Source organism: Peromyscus eremicus, chromosome 1 (genome assembly GCF_949786415.1).
Source record: "Peromyscus eremicus chromosome 1, PerEre_H2_v1, whole genome shotgun sequence".
Taxonomy (NCBI): domain Eukaryota; kingdom Metazoa; phylum Chordata; class Mammalia; order Rodentia; family Cricetidae; genus Peromyscus; species Peromyscus eremicus.
In genome coordinates, this window is record NC_081416.1 from 142,805,314 (window position 1) to 142,825,782 (window position 20,469).

A 20,469-nucleotide genomic window follows, 5' to 3' on the forward strand; every position below is an offset into this window, starting at 1 on the left:
TATTTTAAATTGAGTAGCTTTTGAAAATATTAATAGCCTCAGGGACCAATAGTTTCTCAAACAAATAATGAAATGAATGAATGCTATATATATATAAAGATGCAATACAGACCAAAAACAAAAGGAAACAGTCCTCCAGCAGTGTGACCAGACAGAACACCGTCAGCCAAGTCTACTAAGCAGCCTAGGGCCATGCTTCTAAAAGCAACACACGAAACTCACTAGCCTACAGGTGTTCAAGACAACTGCATGGCACCAGAGCTTCCTTGCTGTGTGCAGTGTTTCTATTACCCAATCTAAGAACCATAGAAAATACTTCACCTTGGGAGACTTCATGGAAATGGGTCTTTTGTCTACATTTATAGGACTATGAGGCAGAACACAAGCTTCTTCTAAATCACTTTCTTCATTTCCAATTTTTTCTTCACCATCAGTAGATTCTGGCTTCTTAGGAACTATATTTTAAAACATAAAAATCACTTATATAATTTTTAACTAAGAAATACTTTAATGTGCAAGAATGTATGGGTTGTAGGTTTTTTGTTTTTGGTTTTGGTTTTGTTTTTTTTGGGGGGGAGGGGTCAGCTTGACACAAGTTATCTGAGAAGAGGGAACCACAACTGAGAAAATGCCTCCCTAGGATTGGCCTGTGGGCAAGCCTGTGGGGCATTCTCTTCATTAGTGATTGATGTGGGAGATCCCAGCCCATACCATCCCTGGGCAAGTGGTCCCAGGTCTGTAAAAAAGCAGTCTGGGCAAGCCAGTAAGCAGTACTCTTCTATGGCCTGTTGCAGTTCCTATCTCCATGTTCCTGCTTGGAGTTCCAGCCCTGATGTCACTCAGGGATGAACTGTGACCCGAGAGTTGTAAGATGAAATAAACCCTTTCCTCCCGACTTTCTTATGCTCATAGTGTGGTATCACAGCAACAGAAAGACAAAGGAGGATGGATATTGTCTTCAAAAGAGTACAGAATGACACTGTCAACTGCAATGCTGGAAGGACAAAAGTAAAACAATCACAATGAGTATCCTAAGACCTCTAGAAACAATACTCTGACATACCATGTCAGGGACAGGAGTGGAACACTGTTACAGAGAGGAGCCCTGAGGAATTGGGAGCCTGGGATCAGCAAGCCTCTCCTAAAGAGCAAAGGTGAGAGCTGGGCCCTGCTGCCACATGCTTTTAGTCTCAGCACTTGGGAGGCAAAGGCAGGTGAATCTCAATGGGTTCGAGGCCAGCCTAGTCTACAGACTTGAGTTCCAAGACAGCCAGGGCTACACAGAAAAACAGACAAGAAAAAAAAAAGAAAGAAGAAAAAAGAAAAACCCAAACACCACCACCTCCAAACTGTTGTGGAGTATTATTTTAAGGTGTGCTACTTTTGCTAATGTTGCATTTGTTTAACTCTGTGAAGCTGTGTTACTGTGTCTGTGTAAAACACCCGATGCTCTAATAAAGAACTGGCCAATAGCAAGGCAGGAGAAAGGATAGGCGGGACTGGCAGGCAGAGAGAATATATAAAAGGAGAAAACTGGGAGGAGAGAATTATCTAGTAGCTAGAGAAGGAGGAGGACTCCCGGGGCAAGCCACGCAGCTACACAGCAAGCCATGGAGAACTAAGCAGGTCCACACAGGATCCCACTGGGAGAAGACCCTGGAAGCTGTGCCCAACTGGCTCTCAGCTTCCTCCCACATATGTTCCCCTTTTGAATACTCTTCTGTATCCTTTTGCAGAGATGAATTTTAACTGTGAGCATAAGAGTATATTATCAAGTCTGACAATGCACTGCATACACAGGTCAACACCAGTGTCATTAGTCATTTCTACAGGTTAATCTCCTTTCAAGTGAGTTGGGATAAAAAGGAAAAGGGAAGAAAGCAATGAAAGGAAGGGAGAAAGAAAAGAAAAAAGGAGAGGGGGAGAGAAAGGGGAAGGGAAGAAAAGTGGGAGAGGTTAATAGAGGACAAGTAGGTAGAAGGGAAAGAGGGAAGGGGGAAAGAAAGCAGATTGAACAGGGAGAGGAAGGAAAACATCACCCCGTAAATCTAGACACCCACAACAAGTAGCTCAGGGTCCAAAGATATGACGTAACCGAATTCTGAGACAGGCCTGAGATCTGGCTATAATCCCACTTTCCATAGTGTCAGTACTTGTGGTCAACTGGGGTCCAAAAATCTTTCTCTTTGTCTTGAGTCTGTGAGGAATGAATGACTATCTCCAGATAAGCTCACTATATTCAACTGCTATAATTACTCTGCTTTAATTACAGTTCATCTCATACAGAGCCCAATTTGTTGTGCTTGGTACTACCTGCAGTTTTGAGCCCCCACTGAAGGTCTTAGAGTATACCACCCAAAGATAGAAACTATTTTACTCAATACTTCAACACAACAACAAAACAATTTCTTAGAAAAATGTCAACATCAAATCATAAGATGAAATGTTCCAATATATCTCATTACCAGGAAGACATTATAAATTTTTTAAAACTCTTTCCTTATCAACTTACTAAAATAATCAGGACTTCTGCATTCAATCACAAATACACATAAATACTATGACAATACATGGAAATGCCACAGGCAAGGACCAGTACCAAATAATTTCCCTCTGAAGTCACAGACTCAGCCAAAGGCAAGAAAGTATATACACTGTAACAATATATTCTGACTTTTTACATTATTACCTCTCTTTTTCCTTCTTTCTCGAATGATCTTCTGAGCTATCCTCCTCCAACGGGGTAATGAGCCTAACAGCTTAAACTTAGACATTATAGAGAGGTCACTGCAAACAGCAGGCCTCAATTCATTGAAGAGAAATCTCAAACGCTCAATGACAGGAGCACACACCTCCTTGTAGGAACGTCCCTGTTCTTGATGAGTCTGCAAAGTTAAATAGGGAAATTGACGTAATAACAAGTACTTTGGCAACTGTCTACACAACACAGAAAAATATTAAAATCCATTCACCTTAATGAGTGAGCATTTTGCTTGGTAGACAACTCTACAAACATCCACCACAGATTTAGGCAATGTTCTGTGTTTTACTTGCTCAATACCAAGAGTACCTACATGAACTAAAGATAATGCCACATGACCTGTAAAAGACATTTTCGGAAAGGGTAAGGTAGGAATTAATATATATTCCATGCCATTTGAAAGGTCTACAATGTAGTTAAAACACATGGATACTGAGCTCTATACCTAAATCTTCATGTTTTAGGAGGCAGCATAATAGCAGACGGCCAACCTCTTCCACAGGATGCTCAGGAGGAAATGTGATCGGTGTGGTCAAGTGGCACTGTCTACAGTACCTTTCAATTTGACACAGAAAGTCCTGCAAGAAGAAGGGTCAGAATTAACCTAAGAGTCACCAATAAATCTTCACAAACCCAAGATGGCACAGCATCTACCTAACTTTTTGCCACAAGTGATCTGTATCGCACTTGTATGGAAACAATCATCACTTCAAAACCAAATCTCCAAATACCAAACAAAACTGTGCTGTTTGAAGATTACAGAATGCTGAGTCAGAAATATCTAACTCACCTTCACATTGTGGTCCTGGATGTTATTGTCAGCGATGGCTTGCAGGAATGCCTGAGAATGATCACCCAGGGCCCATCTATGAGAACACAGTCGAGACTTGCTGATGGGTGTGCCGCCAGGAGAGCTACAGTGGTCCTCATCTTTCTCTTCATTGTAGCTGTAGTGAATCTGGCTGGTCTGTAGACCCCCAGAGAAAATTGATGACTGCAGCCACTCTAGAAAACATGTAAGTATTCATTAAAGAGGAACTGGCTCTTCAGAAATAAATACATACATACACACACACACACACACTGAACTGAATTCTCAGTTTCAAGAAGGAAAATCAGCATCATTCATACTAACATACTTAAACTCTATATTAGCTATGTGAGTAAAAGTACTACTTTCTGATTGCCCAATATACCTTAACTATGGTATGATGATTAGTTTGAACTGTCAACTTGACACAATGTAAAATCACTTGAGAAGAGACTCTCCATAAGGGACTGTCTAGATCAGACATGTTGTGGAATATTATTTTAACTAGGCAAAGATGTATTACATTTGTTTATGCTGCAGAATATTACTTTGACTGTGTGAAGATGTATTACTTTTGTTTATGCTGCATTTGTTTAATTATGCAAAGATGTTACATTTGTTTCACCTTGCCTGCCTAAGGCACCTGACTGGTCTAATAGAGAGCTGAACAGCCAATAGCTAGGCAGGGGAAAGGATAGGTGGGGCTGGCAGGCAGAGAGAATAGACAGGAGGAGAAATCTAGGCTCAGGAGAGAAAGAGGAACAAGAGGAGGAGGAGGAAGACAGAGCGAGGGAAGCACCCAGAGCAAGAAGCCAGGCATCCGCCAGCCAGCTAGACACGAGAAGCAGTCAAAGTAAAATATATGGAAGCAAGGAAAGTAAAAAGCCCTAAGGCAAAAGGCAGATAAAGAAAAACAGGTTAAGTTAAAAGAGCTAGCCAGAAACAAACCTAAGCTAATCCAGGCATTCAAAACTATTAGTAAGTCTCCGTGTCATGATTTGGGAGCTGGTTGATAGCCCAAAAGAAAAAGCCTGGTACACAGATGGACCCTGTGAACTTTTGTGGCAGATTGCCTTGACTGCATCCACTGACCTGGGAAACACCTAAGCTCACTGAGTGATATCATTCTCAGGATTTGGGTCCTGGACTGTGTAAAATGGAAATAGTGAGGTGAGTAGTAAGGATGAATGTATTCATGTTCTCTCTGCTTTCGACGGTACAAGTGACTAGCTGCTTCAAGTTCCTGTCTTGACTTTCCCACAATGATGGACTGTAACCTGCAACCTTAAGCCAAACAAACCCTTTCTCCCCTTAAAGCTATTGTGTGCCAAGGTGTTTTATCAGAGCAACAGGAACAGAACTAAAAAGCCTAACACTAGAACCCAGGGCAGGTTTCACAAGTACTGGTTTGGAGACAGTTTGACTGTGTCCCCAAAGGATTCTTACATTGGGAGCTTGGTCCCCAATATTTCGATGTTAAGATGTGATGAAATCTGTAAGATGTGGGGCCCAATGGAAGGTCCTCAGAGGTAGGTTACTGTGGCTGTGCCCATGGAAGAAATAGGTATAGTGACTACAGGACCCTGATTAGTTCTAGAGAGAACAATTACTACAAAAGCCTGAAATTCACTCTTAAATCACACTCTGGCTTTCTGTGTTATCAAGTGATCTCATTCACCATGGGTAATGTAGCCAAATGGGCCTGCCAGTCATGCTATTTCTTATGGTAAAAAAAAATTAACACACCACCTGAAGACTCAGAAACAGACATTCACATGTGAAAGCAGCAAAAGCTTCCTTACACAGCTAAGCACTCAACTCCAGTAGTAATAAGGAAGACAGCAGAGGCATATCAAGGGCATGAAGGTGGAAGATCACCACTATGCTAAAGGAAGAAGAAGTGACAGCTAAGCATTCTGGGTTCTACAAAAAGACAAAGATACTGTGCATGCAGTCAAGAAAACAGTATGCATGAAAGGTTTCTAAAAAGAACACCTTTAATATAAACTGTTTATAAAACTAAAGAAATAAGATAGCACTTTAACAAACAACCCATGATCGTTAAAAAGAGAACATCTTAGAGATGGGAAAGCAATGGACTGGAAAGGACAGCTGTGTGTACTGTATTTGAGACACAGTATCAGGCAGATCTAACAGGAATATACCTTTTGTTGTGGATATTAGGAGTATTAAGTGTAGGTGCTTATGCCTCATTGGAGGAAACCTCACTAGAAAATTACTGGTATGCACATCACTTCAGGTTTTCATTGAGGACTTGGGAATGTATTCAGTGTTCTTAGTGGGTACTTAGATTTGAAGTACTTGGGAACTTTCACAAATAGCTACATCAATTCTTTTAAAACACAAGAGTTGATCTGATCCTAATCACTTCGCTCTATGGAAAACATAAGCACCTTTTATCCCTCAGAGGCAAGCTTCAGACCTGGCACTGGGTCGGGCCGCACCTACCAGGGTGCACAGTGCCTTCCATTTCTTCAACCCATTCCTTCCATTCCTAGCTCCTCCTTTGCTCATTAATGTGAAACTCATCCTCCACCAGTATAAGTCTCAAGAAGGAATACAAATAGTAGTCTACTTCACAGGCAGCTTAGTAGACTTGGAGACCATCTTGTCTTCTCTAGATATCCACTCTAACAAGCAGCTGAAGGTCCCTGACCTCTTCGACAGTGCCCTTCCTATTATGTGCTTCTATCCAGAGTGCAGCGCCATAAATCTGGTTAACAAAAAGTAAAATTGTTCTTACTGGCACATTCAACCTCCACAGGAGACAATGGTGTGCTCATTGCTAAATAGGAAGCATGTAATCCAAGAAGCAGGCCCAGGTTTCTCTCTGTGTCAATCAGAGGTGAAGACAAACTTCCCAGATCTGGTATGGTAACAACTTCTTGATCAGGCTAAAAAGATTGTGAGTTAAGAAAACAAAGTTAATTAAAAATGTAACACCAAAAAGACCAGCTGCTTATGTGTGTAAGATCTAATGCCATGATGAGGACAAGAAGGTGCTACAAACATTTGTTACTACATCCTGTAATGAGTTCACATTAGAGCACCCAATTAACAGTGTATAACACACTAGAGAACAGACAGGAGAAAACAAACAACAGCTCTAGGGCATGAAACGGGAAAAGTATCATTAAATGATGGAACTAGGATACGCCCTTCATATAGAACTAGGATCTATATGAAGAATCAAATAGATATTTCAAAATGGCTGTGCACTGTGTTTCAGGAAACTGAATGCACAGGAACAGTGAGATCGATGAGAACAGTGAACATATAGCAGTATTGTCACAGAGTAGGGAGCTGTGGCCACATGTGGTCAGGAAATCAGTAATTCTGGGTGAAAAAAATCAAACGTACTACACAAACAAACTTTCCAGTCACCTCAGACACGCATGAAGTTCATTTTTCTTTCATAAAATGCCTTAAGCCTCATTTATGGCATGTGCTGACTTTTGTTACCTCCTGATGTCTGGAAGGTCAATCCAAATATATAAACCCCAATATTCACGAATTTGCAACAAAGACGTGTTTCTTTCTGAAGAATTACAGTTCTTTCACTTTTTTCTAGGACAGTAAGCCATTCTAAAGTTTTATGTAGTTAACAAACTATAAGGCCAAAGTTTAATGTCTTTTTTTGTGAAACATTTCTCTATTTCTGACATAACATTAACTTTTCAAGACTTACATATAATAAATATTAACATACAAAAAATAAACTCACCAAAAATATCCTGCAACATAATCATTTTATGTCCAAATATTAGGATAACAAGGTTAAAAGTCATCCCATAACTGGCACAGTCTGGCCTATCACTAAAAACAGACCCACAGCCTCACCTCCAAATATTGGCCAACACAGAACGCATGCATAGATTCCTGTGTGTCTTCAAACTGCAAAGCCGCTTCCAAAGCTACCACTGGATCTTCCCCTGCAAACTGAGCTGAAACAAGAAGGGAAACAGCAGTATGAGTTCAATACAATTGTTCAGACGGCTCTAGTAGAGACACAGCAGACAGGAAGTGAGTCTGGTTCAACTACGAAGTGTGACTAGCTGGCATGGTAGAATCTGCCACTCTCACAGGCTTGCCTGGGCCAATTCAGAATAAGTTCTAAGAAGTACTAGAAAATAAAAATGCCAGCCTGGTCTACAGAGAGAGTTCCAGGACAGCCAGAGCTATTACACAGAGAAACCCTGTCTCAAAAAAATAAATAAATAAGATGTAGGCTGGGCATGGTGGCACTGGCCTTTGATCCCAGTACTCTATAGGCACAAGCAAGTAGATCTCTGAGTTCAAGATCAGACTGGCAGCCTGGTCTACAGAGCTTTCTCCAAGATAGCCAGGGGTACACAGAGAAACCTTGTCTCTCAAAAAAAAAAAAAAAAAAAACCATAAACACAATGGTGAAAAATTTTTCAACTTGAGTCCAGATTTGTTGTGAAGACAAAACCAAAGTCAAAGATACATTTTGTTAAATTTTGTTATACCTGGAGATAATGTAAGAATTCATTCATAAGCTGAGGACTCTACTTAAAATAATACATACACTTTTTAACTATGAAATAAAAAGTGAGGCCTTACCAAGAATACTATTTCCTGTCAATGACTGTGTTTGGAAGTCCTTTATATCATATACTTTTCCATCAATTACAGTCCAGAAACCGCCATCTTTATTGTGGTTCTCCAAATCAGCTTTGCGTATCAGTGTCACTTCCTCATTATTTCTACAGTTCTGACCAGTGAAAAATGACTCTGTAAAAACAGAAACCAAACATCAGTCAACGGATCAATAGTAGCTATGGTTCTAAATGCTGAATGTAATACAATAAAACTTTTACAATATAAAAAGAAAGAAAATTTGAATAGGCAAAGTGTGGTAGTTTGAATGTAATTGGCCCCCGTAATCTCATAGGAAGTGGCACTATTAGGAGGTGTGGCTTTGCTGGAATGGGTATGGCCTTGTTGGAGAAAGTGTGTCACTGTGGGGGTGGGCTTTGAGGTTTCCCATGCTCAGGATATACCCCAGTGTCTGAGACCATTTCCTATTGCCTGCAAGATGTAGAACTTTCAGCTATTCTTCCAACACCACATCCACCTGCATACTACCATGCTCCTCACCATGATGATAATGAACTGAACCTCTGAAACTGTAAGCCATCACCTCAATTAAATGTTTTCCTTCATAAAAGTTGTCATGGTGTCTCTTCAAAGCAATAAAAACCCTAAGACAGAAAGGGTTTTTTGGATTTTTTTTTGCATGTTTATGGTATATTGTGTGCATGTCTGCACATATATATGCTCACATGTATGTGGGCACACATGTGTAAGTGTGAATATACCTATGTGTACATAGGTGTGAGAAAGCCAGAGGTGGATGCATGTTGTCTTCTTAGATCACACTCCACCAAATTCATTATTCATTGCTGAATCTGAAGCAAGCTGATTTGGCTATTTTAACTAGCCAGCTTGCCCAGAGGATCCCACATCCACCTCCAAGAAATTGGAATTTCACTAGGCATTCTTTAGTTTTTTAGTTTTGTTTTTGAGATAGGGACTCACTATCACTATATAGCCCTTGGCTGGCCTGGAACTCAATATGCAAATCAAGCTGGCCTCGAACCCACAGAGATCTCTGCCTCCCAAGTACTGGGATTAGAGGCATGCACCATCACACCTGGCTACCACTGGGCTTTTTATCTGGCAACCCACAGTTACTGGGAGGAGCATTATATATGTATTTAAGAAGCTTATAAAATAACATATTTCCATATGGCTTTTTAAAACACCCTTAGTGTTAAGTTACACGTGACAAGGGCTCAGTGGATAAAGGCAATTGCTACACGAGCCAGACACCTGAGTTCAATCCCCAGAACCTGCACAAATGTAGACAGAGAGAACTAACTCCACAGAGTTGTCCTCTGACTGCCACGCTCATGCTGTGGTACATATGCACCACCACCACTCAACATAACCATGCGCACACACAACACAATAATAATGAAAGCATTTTTTAAAAACAGTATCAAGAAAAAAAGATTTAAAATAAGTAAAATATTGATCAAATTTAATGCCCTTGATAAAATTTAGCAGAGAAAACAAAATAAGCGACTTAGTTCACTCTGAAATAAAAATAGATAAATGGGACTGAACTAAGTATTAACTGTATTCACAATAAATTTTCTGAAAATGTAAAAACTTGATTTGACATACAAGGCCATTCTCTTTAGACGTCTGTCAGCTTTGGGTGAAGCCTGTGATGTAAAAGGGAAAGGGGAACAATCTCAGACAGCAAGAGCTTTCAGGAAAGCTGAACCACAACTATGGCTAATTCCAAGCCCAGGAAACCAGAACCTCACAGAGCACAGTGACTTAGGCTCAACTTCAAAAATTCCATAGCTCAAAACCTAGAGAAGTCAGAGTTTTGTTTCAACTTGCTGCATACTACAGACAGTGACTACAAAGACAAACTCAACTGAATGCAGAATTCCCTGTTCAATGATGTCAAACAGCCTGAGTAACTTCAGGGAGTCAGCCTTATCAACTGTCTCCTGGGCTGCACTATACCTACAGTAACTTCTAGAAATACCACCCAGGAAAGGGCTTTCAAAAACTTTCTAAATTTCAGAATTAACTCCTGAAAGAAAAACTTCTCTCTTAAATGTAACCTACATCTCTTCTTATTTGGATTACATTCTATTCCCATTTATATGGCCATCGGTGAAAATGGAAGTAATTGGACTTCCTTTTTCAAGTTACAGTAGAGAAAGAAAACTTTCCTAAACAAAAGTGCTTTCAGTTAAGATGGCATACCCAGCCATGGTGGCGCACGCCTTTAATCCCAGCACTCGGGAGGCAGAGGCAGACGGATCTCTGTGAGTTCAAGGCCAGCCTGGTCTACAAAGCGAGTTCCAGGAAGGCACAAAGCTACATAAACAAACCCTGTCTCGGAAAAAAAAAAAAAAAAAAAGATGGCATACCCATTATTCCAGGCCAGGCCAACTCTTCATGATCGTCCCGCTCCTTTCCCGGTGCCAAGTGGTTGAAACGATCCAGATGCTCCAGGAGACCTCCAAGCAGCGGTATTGCTCCAGCCTCTTGCATGAGACTAGCATTTTTACTGAGCAGAAGCACTATAGAGACCACTAGCTCTGGAAGGAGTACACCTATATTTAGACAAAAAAAAGTCAGTAAGATTTTTAGAGTGTGGGCTGGGGCTGCAGACATCCCTAGCATGTAGAGGCTTGAGTTCAATGATACAAAACAAGAATTTATAACCTTGCTTTACGTTTAGGTTCTAAGTCACAAAATAAAGATGCTTGTCTGTTAGCATATTTCTTCATTTTTTTCTTTTTTTGTTTGTATTTTTTTTCTTTTTTTGTTTGTATTTTTTTTTTTTTTTTTTTGGAAACAGGGTTTCTCTGTGTAGCCCTTGGCTATCCTAGAACTCCCTCTGTAGACCTGGATGGCCTAAAACTTACAGAGATTCACCTGCCTTTACCTCCTGAGTTATGGGATTAAAGGTGTACACCATACCACCTGGCTATAATACTGTTTTCTTAAAGAGAACAGTACAGCTATAAGACTGAACTCTCTAGGCAACAAAAATATTTTTCAAAACACAGACTTATTTTACCTATGGATGATTTACTTAAAAAAGTATATGCTTGGCAACATTCTTACCATCTGAAAATAAGCCCTAAAAAAGAATGCTCTAATAATCTCACAAAATTAGCACATGATTCTGAAAGCAGAATTAATTTTTATGCAGTCAAAAGGAAATTAAATACTAACCATTCATCTCATTACATTTCCATTTGTATTGTAAGATTGCAATTCCAGCTTACTTAACAAAAAGGGAGAGGAAGAGAGAGAAGGGAAAAGACAAGGGGACTAGAAAATGAAGAGTGAACACAAAGTTTTATCAGCAAAGGATACAACATAGCTTTTACCAGTCTCCTAAACTAACATATGAGTCAACATATGTCCAGTCAAAGTACAAGAAAGGCCAACAAACAACCAAACAAAGAAAGAAAGAAATGCAGGAAAGGTACCTGTGAAGTCCCCTTCCATTACGCAGGCGACCTCTGCGAAGTGCTGCCAGCTGGTAGAAGCAATGCTAGCTGCCACAGGCAGTATATCTCCAATGTGTGTGCATAGAAGGGCTGTATACTTTTTCAGCAAAGAACCAACACCCATTAGCTCAGGACCTTAAAGGAAGATTTAGAAAATTGCATTTTCACTACTAAAAATTTACTCTGATGATTGAATTGTTCTACTATTTCACTTCCAAGAAGAGATCATTTACCTATTTTCCCAAATAAGAACTTATTTACCCTCAGCCTTTGGCTCTTTTATATTATCTACTAAAGGGATAATGAATTTGATTACATGCCTGGTAATCTTAAGAATTTAAATGTTTAGACAAGTAAGTAAAATGATAGTGCCTCCAAGGCTGGAGGGATGGTTCATGGTTAAAAGTAGTTGTTGTTCTTGCAATTTACAACCATCCATAACTCCAGTTCCAGGGATCTTCCGACCTCTGTGAGCACCATGTATACATGTGCTGCACACACATACATGCAAACAAAGGATTCATATACACAAAATGAATTTTTATAAATAAATCTTCAAAAAGTTATTAATATAAATATATACACTCCAAAAAGTAGATTAAAAATGTAGCTTCCAAAATTGGTGTATTTAATATAGTATGAGAGCTATATCTGGATATACAGAATGAGCAAATTAAAACAAAAACAAAATTTAAAAGCTCCAAATGTACACGACACTTTATGCTTTTAAAAAACTTACTGGAAATATCTGAGATCTGACCAGTATTTTCTCCTGGATAAAGTTTACTGATGAGCAAGCGCTGAAAGCGCAGTAACAGATCCAATGAAGCAGATCTCTCACAACTATGCTGCTCAAAGTCCAGACACGACGAAATACGGCGAGCAACATCTTTCAATCTGGCTACAGTCTGAGAAGCAATGTTTCTAAGTAGGGGAAGAGAGAGTAAAAAACTAAAATGTCCTGTTAAAAAGCCAAGGAAAGAACTTGACATGAACTACTTATCAGAAGCATAGACCATATGTAAGTTACCCAACCCCTATGTGTGAGGCGGATCTGCAGCAAGCACACCCTCATTCCAAACTGAGCAGATGTCAAAGATCTAATAAAGCCCCTAGCTTTACCAATTTGCTCCTACAGAGCATCAAACAATGACACAAAATTAGAGCAGATCTTGCTCAAAAGGGAAAAGTCCTATTTAAAAAAAAAAAAAAAAAAAACCTTTGAAAGCAAAAAACTGTTCTATTATTTTCTCCAGAGGAGTACTTCAAATATAAATGCCGTTTGTTCTAAAAGTCAAGATGCTCCACATCACTACACCGCCTTTGCAAGTATGCTTTGAGCATCTGCTCAAGGATGGCACTGAGCTGTGGCACATGGGGATCCTTTGAGCAGAGATTACAGGAGGGAATACTAATGAGTATAAATTGCCCCTGGTTAGAAAAACAGATGTCCAAACACCGCACCAAGGAATAGCAATCACTGTGCACTGTGACTTGAGCCCTCAGCATGGGAAGGAAGGAAGGAAGGAAGGAAGGAAGGAAGGAAGGAAGGAAGGAAGGAAGGAAGGAAGGAAGGAAGTCATGAGATTCTGCCACTATAAAGTAGTGGAGGTTCCTGTTCTATGACCAAATACAAAGGAACAAGGGTAAAAATAACAAGGGTCAGAAGTAGAGAGGGGCATCAGAACCATGCTGCTAGATTCTGCAACAAGGACTCATGAATTTTGGGAGAGGGGAAAAAAGGGGATATCTACATAAGCAAGGGGTAACTGAGGTCAGCATGAAATCTGTTTAGGGGTACAGGGAACACCAGACGGGATACTTGCCAAGTAACCATAGTCCCTGCCCCAAGTGAGCCAGGACTGATCTCTGGTTCAGAAAACAAAAAGGAAGGAATAGGTTAATGAAGGAAAACAGAGAGAAAGACAAGAGCCAAACTCAGGCCTGGTTCCAAGGCTGACACTATCCCAGCAGCTCCAGGCAGGAATATATGTAAGCTACCAACATCTACCATAATCCCCACCAAGACCAGCCTGGAAACCTATGCACATCAGAAAAGATCAAGGGCTCCACTTCTATTTTTAAATAATAATATTTTTATTTATTCTTTGAGAATTTCAACACTGTCTTGGGGGGCTTCTTAATTCCTACAGTAATAACAGATTGTTGAGAATAAGTATTAATAGCTTCTATCGTGGGGTCAGTACCATAAAACTGAGCACTGTGAATGAAGATAGGACAGTAAGAAAAAAAATGAGTGGCTGGGGCTCCTACAGTAATTTAACTTACACTGAAAGGCTTCCTCAGGTGTAGGCCCTCACCCTGATCACACATTACAATGAGCACATAGTAGGGCCCCACTTCCTCCCCTGTCAAACGCACTACCTGGTAACTATCCCTGACAACATTACAACAGAAGAAATTGTCCTAGAATCTGGCACTTAAGGTACATCTTGGTGGGGTGGCGCTGGCAAGATGGTTGCCAGCACCCATGGGTGATCTGAGGCCTGTGGATTCCATGTCCACCTGCCCTGCATTCACGTTCACATACCTACACATCAGCACACACACACGTACATAATTTAAAATAAAAATAAATCTTTTATAAAATGATACATCTTAAGGAGCAAATGGTATAAAAATTTTAACTGGGGGATGGAGAGATGGCTCAGTGGTTAAGAGCATTGACTGCTCTTCCAGAAGACTTGGGTTCAATTCCCAGCACCCACATGGCAGCTCACAACTGTCCGTAACTCCAGTTCCAGAGGACCTGGCATTCTCAGGTGTAAAACACCAATGCACATAAAATTAAAATAAAGTTTAAAAAACTTTAACTTATTTCCTTATTATAAAGTTCAGATCTATAATCAGAATGTGTAATAGGGTTCACTACTTACAAAAACATAAGAACTCTTTTCTTTTCACACGTACATAATATTCTGTAGCACCTTGCTAACATAATCACTCTGAAACCTGTTCCTGATTACTTTTGGCAAGGATCAATTTCATCAACCTACATTTCTAAGGAGTAAATGACAGGAAATGTTTCTAAGTTCTCTTACATCTTTAGACTATTTTGTAAAAACCGGGCGGTGGTGGCGCAAGCCTTTAATCCCAGCACTCGGGAGGCAGAGCCGGGCAGATCTCTGTGAGTTCGAGGCCAGCCTGGGCTACCAAGTGAGTTCCAGGAAAGGCGCAAAGCTACACAGAGAAACCCTGTCTCAAAAAACCAAGAAAAAAAAAAACTGAAATAACCAAGTCAACGTAATATCTTCTGATCATTATTTGAAGAATAAAACTGTCTATTCATGCAAAAAAAGGCACATTATATATGTTTATCTTAACAGCCTAGGTTATAGGTGTTCTACTAATGAAAGGCTGTGGATTCTCGAACTGATTTCCAAAGAGTCTGTGAGGCAAAACAAGTATAACTCCATGGCACATATGTGCCATAGGGATAAAAAACACACTCATTGAAGAGGCAGAAACCTTGTGAGGATGGCACAGAGCAAGAGAAACAGCACTTATATGTAATTTAGTCATGTGAATAAAAGAAAAAATAAACACACAAAATTTAACATATTTACCCCATGCTACAGTTTTGGGAGGCAGGCCCCAAAAGCCCAGATAATAAAAGCATGGTCCTCCACTGGGCACTAGTCGGAGGTGGTAGAATCTTGAAGTAGTAGGACTCAGTAGGAAGAACTTTGGTCACTGGGAATTTTGGTCACCTCAAAAGGGATACTGGGAGTCCTCCCTTCCTATGTTTCTATTTTCTTCCAAGCCGCCATGAGATGAGCAGCTTTGCTCTGTCACACACTCCTACCAAGATGCATCACAGTCCCAAAGGCAAGAGAACCAACTTACCATGGAGTAAAACCTACGTAATCATGAGCCAAAATAAATCCTTTCTCACAGTGACACAAAGCCAACACATTCAAATACTTTGAAAATTTAACCATTTCCATATGAACCCAGTATAGACAAAAACTACTGGTGTGTGTTTGTGTGTTTTTATTTACTCTTTGAGTGTTGGAGACTGAAACCAGCATGTATGCTAGGCGAGCACTCTACCACTGAGCCCACCCCCAGCCCTACAGCCCTTTCTATTGGTTTTTAATTGCTAAAGTTTCTAAAAGCATTGTTAACTAAAATTGATAATAACAACTAGTTTTAAAACTTAATCACCAAAATTACACCACTCATCTACTGAAGAGATCAGGCACCCTACCCTACAACTACTGCAAACAGGTAGATAGAGCTGCTGCCACTACCAGTCCCCTGTGGTGTGGGCAACTGCCTGGGCCAGTCCACTAGAGCTCTACTTTCTTTGTGGCTATAAAATACAATCTAGGAAGCCAGGTGGTGGTGGCACACACCTATAATCCCAGCACTCAGAGGGCAGAGGCTGGCAGATCTCTGTGAGTTCAAGTCCAGCCTGGTCTACAAAGCAAGTCCCAGGAAAGCCAGAGCTGTTATACAGAGAAACCCTGCCTCAAAAAACAAAAAACAAAAACAAAAACAAAAAAAACAATCAAGGCATGTTAGGAAGGAAGACGCAGTGAGATTTGAAAGTTCAGGGCCACACTTAACTACACAGGAAATTCAAGACCAAGCTGGTTATACGAATCTATCTCCTTGTCTCTTCTCCCAAAATTGAAAACATAATAAACAAAGGGCCTAAATTCACAGAGAGCAGAATGTGACCATTTCATTTTCTAATAAATTCTTTTCCCAAGTCACACTGACTTTTTGCTTTTTGAATTATCTTTGTTATCCAACTATGTCTGACTTTGGTTCCTCTCAAGTTAACTTCTGATGACAGTTTGAATTCACTTTATTCTTACTACTTCTGAAAATGACTTTCCAAAGAACCATTCACTATTCTTTAAGTTCTTGATTTAAGTTAAAAGTTGTCTTAAAAGTAACATATATATTATTTTACATACATATAAAACTATGATATAGAATTCTGTAATAGTACAATGAGGTTTTAAGAAGTAACCTTGTCATAATTGTTATAATTTGCATTTCCCTGCTTATTAATGGGCATAAGAATATTGTTCTGTCTCCTGACACTCCAGCTGTTCTGTAAGTCTTACAAAGCTCTTCGTTTCTTCATATTCTCTCTTCACACCCATGCTTAAGAACCTTCTCTTCATTCTAAAGTCTATCTGAGGCAATCTTCAGGGTAAGTCTTCAATAGCTAAACACATTCTTGACGCTTCAGTATTAGATTTCATTAAATGAGTGTTCAAAACAGAAACTGCTTACAAAAATAACACAGCTAATGCTATTTACCTAAGAAGCTGCTGTATGAGTTGAACTAGAGGTAAACACTGTTTGCCAGACGATTCATAGATCCCAGTATTAATTAGGTCTTTATCCAGAGGAGTCCTACTTCTATGGAACGTTGAGGCATTGGCTTCTTGTTCATCAATTTCTTTTTCCTTCTGTGCTTCTTTTTTGGCTTCTATATCCTATAATTCATAAAACACATAGTAGTGAACAGTGACCTCATTAGCACCACCGCAGTCCTAGCTTCAGATGCTAATGCATACAAGTGACACCTGCCTGCATATCCGGTCAGAAACCCCACCTCTTACTTGCTATGGTTTTAAATACATTATTCTCCTATGGAGTCACCTGATGATCCTATGAGATCACTTGTTGATCAGCCTGGCTCTTCAGTCACTATTAAGTGACTGAAATATTTCTTTCTTTCTGTTTTGTTTTGAAGTTTGTTTGTTGTTGTTGGGTTTGTTTGTTTGTTTGTTTGTTTGTTTGTTTTATGTGTATGAGGGTTTTTCCTGCATGTGTGTCTGGGCAACATGTGCCTAGTGACAGCAGAGGCCAGAAGATAGCATCAGATGCACTAGAACTTGAGTTAAATGACTGTGAGCCATCATGTGAGTGCTGGGAATCAAACTGAGGTCCTCTGGAGAGCAGCAGCCAGTATGTACTGCCAAGTCATCTCTCCAGTCCCAAGTCACTGAAACATTTGCTACCAGTTCTAACAAATACTGAGTGTAAGCTGATTCATACAGTCTGCATTTTTAAGGTCAGGAAAAAGCTGCAGCTCTCACACAGCTGGTTCAAATGTAGGGAATAGAGCCCCTCTAGGGAAAATGTAAGCATATATGCATCCTAGAACTCAGCAAATGCCACCCCAAAGCGTTCAGTTACCAGAAAAACACATTCTCAAGGGATTAGCACTCATCACGTTCTCATCTGATCCTTAATGAACTTAATGATCCTAATGATCAGAACAGACTTAAAGCCAAAAACAACCAAACATCCTTCAACAGGGAATTAAATAAACAAATAGTGTTACAACCATTCAACTGACTACGTTTCAATAATAAAAACCATGAAATAATTCCCAATAATAAAAACAAAGTAGTAACACAAACAATGATGTGGATGAATACCAAAACCATCAACTGAGGTACAAGAAAAGGTACCAGTACCCACTATCTAATTCGACTTTACATGACATTCAAATCTAGAGGCAGAGTATCAAGAATGCAAAGGGACATAAGAAGGATCTTCCTGGTTAAAGAAGTAATCTATGTGATGGGACTATCTACCAAATTCACTGAAGCAGACACTTAAGATGAGATCATTTTATCACAAATAATACTTCAAACACTTTTAAATCAGTAAAACCAAAGAGTTTTAAATTTTAAAGATTTGTATGTAACTAAAAGTTTTGAATTTTGGGTTCTTCAATGATTATGGTCACGATTTCTACATATTACGAGTACACAGTTCTCAATCTCAACTCTACACTCAGTGAAATCACTTATCAGCTCCTATGTATTCCTAGGGCCATACCTGGATTTCTGCAGTAATGGCTGCGTTTAAAGCTGACTCTAATCCTCCATCAGCCATCAAGCTGCCAACTAAAAGATCAATCATGAATCGACGGCCTGGACTTATGTTCACTTCATTGCCTGAAACTGAACAAAGAAGGTTTTGTTTTTGTTTAGTTTAATGTTTGTTTTTGCTAATTTGAGTAAAAGTGCCATCTCCTCCTCCCCGTTAAATCTCAAACCCTGGGACAAGTGGCTGAGGTGCCTATTTAATATATCAGAGATTGTGGCCGCCAAGTTCTCCTAGCATCCTTCAGCCTCTCCTTTTACAAGGTCCTCTTGGCTTACATATCCCGCCTCCTACCCTGAACTCTCCAGCCTAGGAGGCTGGGCTGCTCTTCCTTATATAATCCAACCATTTTGGTTACCTACCCCTTTTGTAGATAACCTACAAAAACACTTTTTTTTTGCCCTCTTGGCTGATGCACCTGGTTCCTCTCTCTCCCTCTCCTTTCCCCTCCCCCATCTCCTCACATGGCTCAGGGTCATGAACTCTGGTGATGCTCTCCCACATATCTACAATAAACCTTCTCCTCCACCATACCTAGGAGCAGTCATGTCCTTTCTTTTCCTTTTTATTTCTTTTTTTCATTCACTCCCTACATTCCTATTTATGCCCCATTCTGCACCTCACAAAAGCTCACCTGTGCAGGGTAAAAGTGCTGAGAGTGCCCTGGCCCTCTCCTCAGCTGTAGGCAGCAGCACAGACCAACCACTCTGCAGCACAGCCTGGGCAGCTGACTGCACAGTGCTCAGCACCCCTGCACTGCTGGCCAGGGTAACCACAGTCTGCTTCAGGCTGTTCAGGAGCACACTGCCCAGACCTAAACCAAGGAATTCCGGGTCAACCTGGTGACTAATGGCAGCATGCAACTATAAAAAGGAAAAGAAAATTATTTAGAACACCCAAAAGCAAATGTAGTTTTCCAGATTCTAATAAAAGACTGAATAAAACTTAATTTGAAATGTTATTTATATAAACAAAATTAACTCTCAGTGAAGGTTAAATATCCCTTATCCAAAATGCTTAGATGTTTCAGATTTTGGAATATTTTCACATATATGAGGTAACCCTAAAGGACTCATGCACTGCACAAAATTCATTTCGTATATACCTTATACATGCAGCCTGGACATAATTTTATACATTATTTTAAATATTTTTTTGTACATGAAGTAGTTGGAATACACTGAATTTTCCACTTATAGCAATGTTAGCCCTGAAAAACTTTAAAATTGGGACTGTTTCAAATTGGTTGAGCCATATATAATTTTTTAAAATACATTAAAAAAATGTAACCACATTACCTGGGAAACCTTATTGTAAGATGGCTCAGCTATTAAAGTCTAGGTTCACAACCAAAAACCATTTCTTACCCAGCTCTGAATATGTAACTGGAAGTGTAAGATCAGCACAAAGGACTAAATAATGTAGAAGTAGCAACCATCAATCCAACCCCCCAACGATGTGCACCCAACAGAGAAATGTCTGCAGCTAACTGCTGTTTAAAACTAGACAGCCAAACTACAGTACACAAGGGAAGAAGTCCTCAGTGCCAAACAGGAACACCGACACAGGAGGTGCCAAAGGTTCTGGTTTCAAAAGGCCGGCCCAGACTTCCGGCTTTAGATCAGTCACCAATGAACAAAGAGAGATCCCTAAGCTCTTCACAACCACCTGCTCAACCTGAGCTTTCCCTAGAAGTCTGCCAAAATGAGCACCTGAACCCACTACAGCCTGTGAAACCCTAGAACACAACAGAAGCAAATACAAAACTGTCTCCTAGGGTCACCTTAATAGCTTGAACCAGAGAGAAGCCATTGTCAAACACTCACTGAAGGTGACCTCACTACCAAAAGGAACAAGGCATTTTATATTTGCAACAAACTAACACGAGGAAACTCTTTGTCAAAGAAAATCATGTC

At 40.0% G+C, this 20,469-nt stretch overlaps 1 protein-coding gene across 1 annotated transcript in view; it reads right to left on the reverse strand.

The window, feature by feature from the left end:
• The window catches only part of Herc2 (HECT and RLD domain containing E3 ubiquitin protein ligase 2), a 168,642-nt gene that overhangs the window by 93,276 nt on the left and 54,897 nt on the right, over positions 1-20,469 (reverse strand). Inside the window, exons 18-31 of the mRNA XM_059273697.1 lie at positions 19,188-19,416; positions 18,506-18,630; positions 16,970-17,148; positions 12,408-12,592; positions 11,648-11,803; positions 10,574-10,759; positions 8,178-8,348; positions 7,434-7,537; positions 6,337-6,487; positions 3,552-3,766; positions 3,207-3,339; positions 2,973-3,100; positions 2,690-2,885; positions 322-455 (exon numbers count right to left, since the gene is read on the reverse strand). Of these exons, the coding sequence (XP_059129680.1) occupies positions 322-455; positions 2,690-2,885; positions 2,973-3,100; positions 3,207-3,339; positions 3,552-3,766; positions 6,337-6,487; positions 7,434-7,537; positions 8,178-8,348; positions 10,574-10,759; positions 11,648-11,803; positions 12,408-12,592; positions 16,970-17,148; positions 18,506-18,630; positions 19,188-19,416 (2,292 nt within the window). The remainder of the gene's footprint in view (positions 1-321; positions 456-2,689; positions 2,886-2,972; positions 3,101-3,206; positions 3,340-3,551; positions 3,767-6,336; positions 6,488-7,433; positions 7,538-8,177; positions 8,349-10,573; positions 10,760-11,647; positions 11,804-12,407; positions 12,593-16,969; positions 17,149-18,505; positions 18,631-19,187; positions 19,417-20,469) is intronic.